The 11,174-nt window shown below is 34.5% G+C and overlaps 1 protein-coding gene across 1 annotated transcript; it reads right to left on the bottom strand.

Annotated features, from left to right (window-relative positions):
* Positions 1–519: 519 nt before the first annotated feature.
* Positions 520–3,327, bottom strand: LOC143560235 (lanC-like protein GCL2). Its single transcript, XM_077048577.1, has 6 exons — positions 3,163–3,327; positions 2,912–3,090; positions 2,170–2,281; positions 1,972–2,088; positions 1,581–1,895; positions 520–858 (listed from the first exon to the last, which is right to left on the bottom strand). The coding sequence occupies exons 1-6, from the start codon at positions 3,325–3,327 to the stop codon at positions 520–522; spliced, it is 1,227 nt and encodes a 408-aa protein (XP_076904692.1).
* Positions 3,328–11,174: the final 7,847 nt, after the last annotated feature.

The raw sequence follows: 11,174 nt of genomic DNA, 5'->3' as shown, positions 1-11,174 counted from the left end.
AGATTAGTAAAATAACGTCAAAATTAGTACAATTTCACTTTTTCCTACCCGAGGGTTCACACATATATACATTATATGAGCACACCGCAAGCAGGGCAAATCTAGAACTCAACAACAAACCTTAAATATCTTGAAAGTTCTTTTTAACATTTTAAGAACTTAATTGGTCAAAATGGGCATGATTTGACGAAAAAAGGTCAACAAATCGGTTTTGAAATAATCAATAATGAGACCCAAGTCATGAGCTGGTGGAACAATGTATCATCTTCCCCCTCTTTTAACTTTGATCCGGTCCTTGGAGGGTCCTTTCCTTAATCATAATTCTTAACCTACAATTAATGCCAAAAACACCGTCCAATGATCCAAGGAAAAAACCCTTAAAAAAAACATATTTAGCCAAAAATGCCATCCACGTCACTAGATAAAATTGAGATGACAATACATAAACCTCTACAACAACACAAATAAACAAATATTAAAACCAAACCCTAGAGAACACATTATTACATTGCATATAGTTTAAAGTTCATAAGCCGGAAATCTAGCATTAACAGGATCAGTCATGTCCAGAAACAGATAAGCCATGCCCCCAACTCCTTCAAACAAGGAATATGGGGTGCCACCACCATGCATTTTGCCTTCAGATATCAGCTTATGCCCCCTATCGAGTAAAAAACATGCAAACGCCTTCGCTTTGTGTAAATACTCCACGTGCCCTGTCATTCTGTAAATTGAAAGGAACACGTAGGCGTTCCCGCTGATTCCATGGCAAATCCCAACCTTTTTCAGTAACCCGCGTGCCCAAACGACATCAGCTGCATCAGTTGCTGCTTTTATCATCTCCTTATCTTCGAAAACCTATAGTGTGTTTGATACCATATTATCTATTATCTCATATTCTGATAGCAGCTTAAAATCATCCAAGCGTAACGTAACACCATCTATAAACTAATCTATCCAAAGTATTGGGTTATAAACTTATAACCCAGTTTTAAACAGTAATGTTTTTAAATTTTCAACTCCTATTTTAACCCTTTTAACGTGTTTGATGTGTCGACTATTTAATCAAATAAGTCATATTACTTTTCTATTTCCAACTTAATTTAAAAATAGTGCGCGTCTTCCAAACGTGTTAACATACCTGTGACATGTTTGTCTTCAAACGTGTTAACCTGTGTCATGTTTGATTAAACAAGTTGACCTGCGACCTAGTTATTCGGCAAGTTATGTTCTAAAAAGGTTGTAACAAATTTGGTTAAATTTGTTAAACTTGTTGGCAAGGTAAACAAATCTTAAACTTTGTATTTATATAATATTTTATATTTTAACTCTTTTAACTTTGAAACGGTTGATTAAAATTACAAAATACATTTTAACTTTAAGGTGTCGAGTTGTTTGGTTAAACAAATTAGTAGTGGAACATAACACGACCTGATTGATTAAACATGTTAAAAAGGTTTAACCCAAACATGACCAACTGGAACTGATCTTGACTATTTTAATAATCAAGTCAGGTCGTATCATTAAAACCTTAAGACCCAAAAGACGAAAACACCGCTCAAGATGAAAGATTTTATCACCTCAGCTGCTTTAACCAGTGTAAGTGCCACTCCAGGTGCACCATGACACCAATACACAAGCTCATCACTCTTCGTCTCCTCATCACGTGGGTAATTTCCACTAGCTAACCGATTATGAATCATGTACTTAATAGTATTCTTCACATCCGCACGCGCATCCGGTTTAAGATCAAAATGCATCAGAACATACATAATCCCCGCTAACCCATGCGCCACACCCCAATACCGTTTGCCATTCGATTCAAACATCAACGGGCAGCGCTCCTTTTCCCCTAATTTCCTTCCATTCTCAATAATATCATTCACAATCACACTCTGTTTATTCAAACATATTATCAATTTAACCAATTTCAAGTAAATAAACTTACAGTAGAATATAGCATATCCTTACAGTGTGTGTAGACGAAATAGTTTCATGACCTAAATTCTTGTTGAGAAACAAACATGCCCATAGATATCCAGCTTTCCCGCCAATCATTTCACTTTGAAATTCTTTGTTTACATTGATCTGTTACTAAAATCAACGATCATTTTAAAAATTACAGTAGTTACAAAGCACGAACACCATTTAGTAAACATTTGTATTTACCGCTTTAAATTGGGTCAAATAGTAATCAACCATCTGCTTATCTCCTAGAAGATTAGCGACAGCTGCACCAAGAGCGCACACACCCACACGCCCAAGTAAAAAACTCACAACCCTGCAAATATCTTCAAGAACATCACATATATTTTATTGTTGGTAACTTGAACATCAACACTTGTACATGGTTTGGCTTTGGTCTCAAACCGAACCGAAAACAAATTTTTCGTTTTTAGGTCTTCTTAGCTCGATTTTTTTGGTATTTGATTCTCGGTTTTGGTTTTAGCATTTTGGGCTTCAAATTTCTTTGAATCGAAATTTGAATCTAAAACTTAGTATGTTTAAATTTTGTGTTAATTAATCTTAATAACCTTTTAAATTATTCAGACGTAAACCATTAGGGTTACACCACTTAAGATTGCCACTGCCACTCTTTTTCGAGGACCGTATCGTGCAGACCAAACACCATCGGTACCGGTAGGTTTTTATTTTTCATGTTTTCGGTTTCATTACCCTTTGGTTAAGATTTTTTCGGCATTTTCAATGATAATGGTACCAAACCCACTAAATAAGTAAGGTTCATATTCAGTTATGGTATTTTTTTTGTACAGATTCCATCCTAATCCTAACACCGTTTTAATGTTTCACGAATAAAAGAATTATAACGCATAATGCATAAATTAAATAATAAAAGTCTTTGGTTTTTACGTGTTGGGTTGGATATGATCAAATCAAGATCAGAGAGAACCTGGGATTCGAAGGAGCGGAATCGCAAACTTTAACGATCTCGGAACACAGATTAAGGTCGTTTTTGTTGTCCGTAACTCGATACGACTTCAAAAGTAAGAAAGCGGTTCCAAGAGTGCCAGTATACAAGGAAGGATCTTCAACCTTTTGGCCGGTGAATCCCCATGTCTCCACAACTATCTGTAACACGTAAACATGCATCAACTATTATAAAAGTAAACACAGATTAAGGGATCGAAACGGGGGGTTTACGGTTTCTTTGAGATCTAATGCGGCTCGTTTGAGTTTTTCGGCGAGTGTGGGGTAGGGTAAAGAGCAAAGATTTGTCAATGAATCTTGGTCTTCATCAACTCCTGGTACTGATGCCTTCTCCTGTACGAGGTTAGACATGAAATTGCTAAAATATTGGTCGGACATGTTTCCCAGCGGTGTTTTGAGGGTGAATGTTCAAGAGGTGGAGGAGGATAAGTCATATATAGTTGCCACCGTTAGTCATGTAGAGACACGTGTACATGACTGAAGCTGAGTTTTGCAGAATTGTAGGAATAATAAATACAAATATTATATTTGAAAGTAATAAAATAAAATCAAAGGATTTAGAATCTTTTTTAAAGTAAAGGTTTTGACCAACTCAAACATTTGGTTACTTGAACAAACATGGCACATAAAACTTATCAAGATTACTTTTTACGTGTTACATAATCACAATTAGAAGTGTGAGAAGCATTCATCTTAGATTTGAATGATTGTGATAAATTTAAATAATAAAAATGAATGTATAGGAAATGGTCTGTATTATTAACTTTCTCTTCCCACATACAACGTACATTCATAACCTTTTCATACGATAATTTAAAAAAATAAAAATAAAATCACTATAGTAACAAGTGGTTTTTTATTTTTAATATGATTACCATATTAATGCATAAAAATAAAAAAAAATAGTGGATTTATACATTGTATTATTGGTTTGTCATTATGTTTTTTTTTTTTTTTGAGTTTTCTACATTGTGTTATAGGTAGTAGTGATTGTGTTTTTCAATCGTTGCACATGTTAAAGATAAGATTTAAAACAAAATATGCGTCATTTTTTCTTTTGTTCGTCATTATGTCTTTATGCTTATCAATTTGTCTCTTGTTCATTATTGTATCTTTTTAGTCGTTATTTTGTTTTAGTCATTGTTTACAGCGTTCATTATGTATTATGTTCAGGCAATTGTGTATTATGTAAGTACCATTGTGTTTTACATTTCAGATCATTGTATAATATATATTCACCATTGTGTTTTATGGTTTATGCTATTATATACGTAATATGCATTAATTATTTTGTTTTATACTTTTATGTATTAGATATAGTTAAGGGTATTCACGGTCCGGTTTTTGGGGTTTTTAGGTCAAACCGTGAACCGAACCGTTAGTAACGGTTTTTGATTTTTATAAACCAAAACCGAACCGTACGTTGAACTCTTAAACCGAACCGTTAATAACGGTTTGGTTTCGCGGTTTGGTCTTGTTCGGTCTTTATACAATATGTTCAAAATAATTCATGATATATATTACACAACTCACAATGATTTATGTAATTTAACAAACAACTAATTTTTACCTTTTTAGGATCTCATTTAACAAAATAAAAAGCCAATTAATGTTTCTTGCATTTTTGATTTTGGATTAGCCCACTTTTTTTTTTGTTTATTATCAATATTTGTCAATATTTAGTAGTGTATATATGTATGTGTATATACACATATATATAATACAAAATACTATGTGTCTAGTTATAAATTTATATACACATATATATTAAGAAATATTTTAATAATATATATAAATAAATAAGTCATACGGTCCGTCCGGTTTTATGCGGTTGGTTTTCGGTTCAAACCGTAAACCAAACCGTTCACTACGGTTTGGAAATTTTCAAACCAACCGACCAAGAGTAAAGAAAAAAACCCAACCGCAAAACCAAACCGATGACCGGTTTGGGCGGTTGAACCGAACCATGAACACCCTAGATATTGTTGTTATCTTACTAATATATTAAAGCAAAACAATGTGGATACATGGCATCTTTCTAAAGTGTCCACATAGGATGACACATAAGCTATTTTTAAAATTAAACCCTATATAAATCTATTAAATGAATTTGCTACATTTTTATTATTATTTTTAAAATTCCTAAATTAAATTTTCATTAACTCTCATTTAATGTGATTTTCAGAAATAACGTTTAATGTTTATTTATTTATTATGACGTCTTTTAAACTATTTTTTTAAATACTTTATTTCAAATATTATTATTATAAAGATTCTTTTAATTTGGGTAAAATAACTAACATAGGTCTAAACTATTAAAAGTCTTTTTTTAAGCGTGTGTACATCTAAATACCCAGAATTTGCCTTATATGAAAATTAGTTAAACTCGGCTTGACTCTTGATTTATTTTACCATTTTAAAACTTTAAAGTTATACTTTCGTACCATTGAATAATTAATATGGGTAAACCGCATATATTATGTACAATGAGATATTTGAAGGTTGTATGAACAATTTTTGTATTTAATCTTTTTTCAAATTTATATATACTGTAATATTTAATTTCATAAATGAGAAATTGTTATACATTTCTAAATTATACCATGTATATAAACATCTTTTTTATTGATGTTATATTTTTTATTCAACCCTTGTATTACATAGGTTACCAACCAAGTTTTATCATTATATTTACATATCTCTCTATATGATAAATGAAAACCTTTTGGGACAGTTGTCCCTTCCATATTCACTGTAGTGATGTGTCAAACAAAGAAGTTGTCCACGCTCCAAGCCTCTTTGTAAAGAGCTTCCTCAGGAAGCTAATATTCACTTTTGATATTATCCGGTTACTATCTAAAAGTTCAAATTTTGAATTCCATCCCTCTCCTGTTGAGACTTTAACCTTGATGTAATCCCTCCACATGTATGATACTTTCACCAAATATTTTCGTTTCAAATCATTGGTGTCAAATAAGAGCTACAGATCATTAATTGAAAGCAGGTCGTCAGCTAGGGTATGGTTTAGGTTCTTGGTGTCTTCAGTTGAAAACCTAATTCGTTCGATTTTTCAGCATATTGACTGATTCTTCCAAGGGTTTATGCCTAATCTTGACTATCATTTCTTTTATAATGTGGTTTTGTTTGTTTGTTAGTGGATTCTTAAAAGTTGTTTAATTTTACAGGAGTCGGATTGGTGGGTTCAATATTTATCTCTACTTAGGCTGGCCGGAGGTTCGTTCGACGACTGCTAACAGTTTCACCGATTGGAGGTTCATTTGTTCAAGTCAATATTATGTTTTCTTCAAGAATAAGAAGGTACGTCTAGAATATTCTTGTTAATTGCATTAGTTTTAAAAAAACGTATTTTGAAAAAGGTAGAATAAAATTAAAAGTATATATAAAAAGATAAAAATGAGTTGTCAAATCAAGTACAAAATCACTATTCACATCAGTCATTTAAAATGACGGATGCCTGGCAAATATAATAAAATACAAATAACTTGTCAATCGGTGGTCAGAGGAAGGTACATGAACTGTTCACATCTGCCATTTCAAATGACGGATGTCTATGAAAAATACTTTTGACATATAGGGGTAAGTTAGGTCTACCGCCGGTCAACTATAAACTGACATCCGCCATTTGAAACGGCGGAACAGGAATAAAATATACACGATCTGCCATTTCAAATGGTGGAACACTGGTCCACCTCACCAGACAAAAACTGACAAGGCTTATATTTAACTCGACATCCGTCATTTCAAATGGTGGAACTCCTACAAACCATCACCAACTTTTCTCTCTCCTAGAAACCATTTTATGCCTATATATTTTCCAATTTAAACAAAAAATTGAAGAAATTTATATATAAGTGCCTATTTTCTAATACTCGTTTGGGACATCCGAAATCTCAAAGATAGCCTTGTTCGAGCCAAGTATGAAACTTAATATTTTTGTATAAAAAAATGTTGAGTGATAAACAATACTAAATTTGATTATTTGAATCAAAAGTTAAAGCAATTATCGTGATCCTCTTGTAAAAAAAAGGAATATGGGTACGGTTTCTAACGGTGGTACACTTTATTTTGACTCGAGTTTTTCATGGCTAATCTTCTCAGACTCCGTGTGGCGTTCGAAGGACAGCCAATCAGTCCGCTCATGATCAGGGTCTGCTGGTTTCGTCCTATCTTAAACTCATCAGGCGAGCGGAAACAGCTCGCAACTAGCAATGCGTTCGTCATGCAAGCATGACTAGGCATGTACGCCATCTTTCCTGCTGAGGCCGTGCCCAATGAAGTTCGGGACAAGCCAAGCGTTTCAACACAAATTAAGCATCTCGATCTTCAAATATTTGGTCCGTGACACTCTCGCACCACCATAACCATTCACGTCCTCGTGCATGCACATGTCGTCCCATACGATGTGCAAGACTTAGACGTTATGGTCTTCCTCTATGCCATGCATGTCTGAAGGGCAAGCTCGCCGTCCCATACCAGCTCACAAGCTGAATCCATGTGTTTTGAGAATGATTCAATCTGATAAATGGGACACCCAATAGTTCGGCCAAAATGTGAGTTAGCCGTGTCGGTTAATTATGCCGCCTGATTATGTGACGCCGACGTTCGCCAAGTTAGCAGACTTCAAAACAGGTTACGGCTCTGCTACACCGTAAAACTTTTAACACGAACACGGAGGTCCTCACTTCACTAGACTAGGGCGGCGCTCATGATCCCATACTCGCGGCGTACAAAGACCATTCGATCTTCTCCCACCACCATTGCTTAACTCATTCTCGACATTTTTAAGCTCTTTTTGGTTGAGTGTACACGTTCTAACGTATTCGAGGTTCAAACTGGCTCTGATACCACTTGTCACAGAGTTATCTTCTCAGACTCCGTGTGGCGCCCGAAGGCCGGCCAATCGGTCTGCTCATGATCAGGGTCTGCTGGTTTCATCTTGTATTGGACTCATCAAGCGAGCAGCAATAGTTCACAACCAGCGATGCGTTCGTCATGCAAGCACGACTAGGCATGCACGCCTTCTTTCCCGCTGAGGCTGTGCCCAATGAAGTCCGGGAAGAGCCAACAAACCCAAGCTTTTCAACACAAATTAAATATCTCGATCTTCAAATATTTGGTCCGTGACACTAGACTATGTTGGTTTATTGAAATTTAATGTTTTAGAATCAGAGAATAATTGGCTATACAAATATCCAAATACAAATATCCAAGTAGGAAAATTCAAGGCCCTTTTACCTAACTCAGTTGCGTAAATGGATTGAACTCTTCCCTATGGATTTAAAGATATGGAGAATAACTAAAAAGGGAAAAAAATAGTATTCTTTCTTTTAACCGATGCTTTACAAGGGCGAGTTACATTTATGGGTGACAAACGGTTTTGGTATTGACGGGTCATGCGGGAGTTTAAAGTTGCAGGACGACAGTTAGGTCACTTTGCGCCTGCAGTATAGAACAACAGGTTTTACTAGGGGTGTGCATGGGAATTCGATATTGTATCGTTTCCTTTCGACCTTTTCATTGTTTATTTAGTGTGTTTAGTTTTCGTGTGGTTCTCTTTTCTAGTCATGTCTTGTTTTTATAGGTCGCTTTTATGGATCATTTTGTATGTGTCTCGTCCTGTATAATTTCTTACTAGTGGGTTTTTCTTTATAATATCTCTGCCTTTCAAAAAAAATTATATGGGGTGAGTGGCTAAGTGCATTCTTTTATACTTCATAAATAACTAAGATAATACTACTAAATGAAGCCGATAGAAAATGTGCAAAACATATTGCCAACGAAAATGTAACAATATTTACTGGTTGCGATGAATGCTAACAAATTAGCCGTACGTTCACTCCATAATCCTTGGTTAAAAGTTTTCTTCACTATAAACTACGTTCTAAAATTAGTCGAGATAACTGTTATGATGTGTTGGTAAGATGACACTGATCACCAATTACCTCTTTCTATATCGTTCAAATATTCTTCATAAATTCTATCACAAGTTGTTTTAAAACACGGTGCTATCTGTTTGTAGCAAAATCTATCTATATTGTTAAAGCAACACAATGTTTCCACATGTCATTCAATTAGACCCTTCACATAGGCTGTTAAGTGTACAAGTTTTCATCTTTACAATTTCCCCTTCGTGAATGAATAATAAAATGAAAAATATATTGTTGGTGGGAATTGAAACCACTTCCTTGCTTTTAAAATGCTTATGGCTTCCCAACTCAACTAGGATGAATTGATATTAGTTTTTTCTTTTTTTTAATTGTTATAGATTCACAACATTCCATTTTTATTTTATTTTATTTTATTTTTTTAATCACCCGTGTATTACACGGGCTCTATCTTAGTCTATAACTAATTAGGGACTAAATATTATCTTTAGGAAAGTCTGGCCCAATAATATTTATTTACGTCACAATATTGCTTGACTTCTATCTTTTTTTTAAGTCCAAAACCATTGTAAAGACCATTAATTAAGGGCCTTCACCGTTTACAATGGTGGGTCGCCAAAGTCGTTTATATTGTTGTGAAACCATTATAATTAAATTATTCTATAACTTTCGAATCAAACTAATAGAGTAATAGTCATGATGAAAATAGTATTTTAACACCAAATGAAAACAATTTAATCACGTCAAAAACCAGATACTAAAAAATATTATAAGAATTCACATACAAATCTTATTTGTAACAAATATGGGCGGGGATTTTGAAAATTAAGTCAAAAATACACAAAAAAAGGGAGGACAATTACAAAACTAGAGGTAGTCGACTAAAGTTTACCAAAATACACTTTTTTTTTTCACTTTGCAAATTTTATAGACATCACCAGGGTCAGCCAGTTAGAGACCAGCATTTCAAAGATGCCGGCTAAATCGGCTACTTGCTAAGTAGGCTCCCCCGTCTCTAAATTTCATGAAATTCCCTGCGTGGAAGCTGCTAAGACGAGAGGCATGCAAAGTTGCAAGCAGAACATTGGTGGACCTGCTGTCACCACACGGGGGTCGGCCATCCTTTGTGAAAAAAAAATAAATTCTTTGTCCGCCACTATGACTACATTAGCCAGCAATTTTTATGTAACTTTATTAACAATGAAAATCAGAAATATAGAAAGTAAAAAAAAAAAAAAGAAAATTAGTAGATCTCTCAATACCTAATGCCACACCATCGAGTTATAAAAACCTGGGCTTAATGGTTCATAGATGGCAGACGGGGTTGGCGTGCCTACAAGGTTGCATACACACTAGACTCTATGAAAGACCCTTAAAAAACATCCAACAAAAAAGAGGCTAAAGTCATAGTCAAAGATCTAGCCTATCATTTTGGCCCCTTTCCAAAGTCAACCCTAGGCTTTCTTAAGACCCGAAACGCATACAATCTATACAGGAACAAAGCATAGACAGTTTTAATCTTCAATACCGGTTTGACTTCTGTCAAATGTCAAAGATCACTTCACCACTTGACTTCTGTTACACGTGTCAGTCCCCAGTTGACTTTGATATCCAGCCTGCATCCTGAAAGATCCAAAATAATTTAAGATTTGAAAAATTATCGAAATAACTCTTTTTAGAGATAAGATTCCTAAAATAGCTCTTTATTTCTTAAAATAATTTAAGATTTGAACTAGGAAAACGTATTGAGAAAAGATAATAATAATGAGAGACCGGTCCAAATTCTAAGTAAAGTAACATAGCAGACGGGATATGGGAAAATAATGAAGGTAAAGTCCATATAATTTTGTAATCTTGGAACAAAAGTCTAAATTTTTCCAAAACTTTTTCTTTCAAAAAACCGTCTTAAGAGATTTTTTTTTTTATGTTTTCTATCTCCTTCGTCCATATTTTCAAATTCTTAGAAAAATATATTTTTTACAATTATACCCCTTAACCATCACCACCACCACCACCATCACGTCGGCCCCACCCCATCACCAACACCACCCCGGCACCCCCACCCCATCACCACCACCTTGAACCACCACCACCTTGAACCGTTGGATTAATTGATTTATAGATTTATAGATGAGCATTTATCACCGACGCTCCATCAGATTCTTTCAATCTCCTCTTCACTCTATTTTCTACTCTCCTGCTAAAAGATCACATTACAAAAACCCTTTTTCATTTCACACTAAAAAGATTCAAATTCCTTTCAAAGATCCAATCTTTATGCTTCTTTAAACCCATCATGGCCTTTTGATCTTTGTCTGC

Source organism: Bidens hawaiensis, unplaced genomic scaffold, assembly GCF_021521415.1.
Source record: "Bidens hawaiensis isolate Kalapana, Puna unplaced genomic scaffold, B.hawaiensis_p1.1 tig00020245_1, whole genome shotgun sequence".
NCBI classification, from domain to species: domain Eukaryota; kingdom Viridiplantae; phylum Streptophyta; class Magnoliopsida; order Asterales; family Asteraceae; genus Bidens; species Bidens hawaiensis.
Note: the sequence above shows the minus strand (reverse complement) of the source record. Positions and strands in the feature narration are given on the sequence as shown.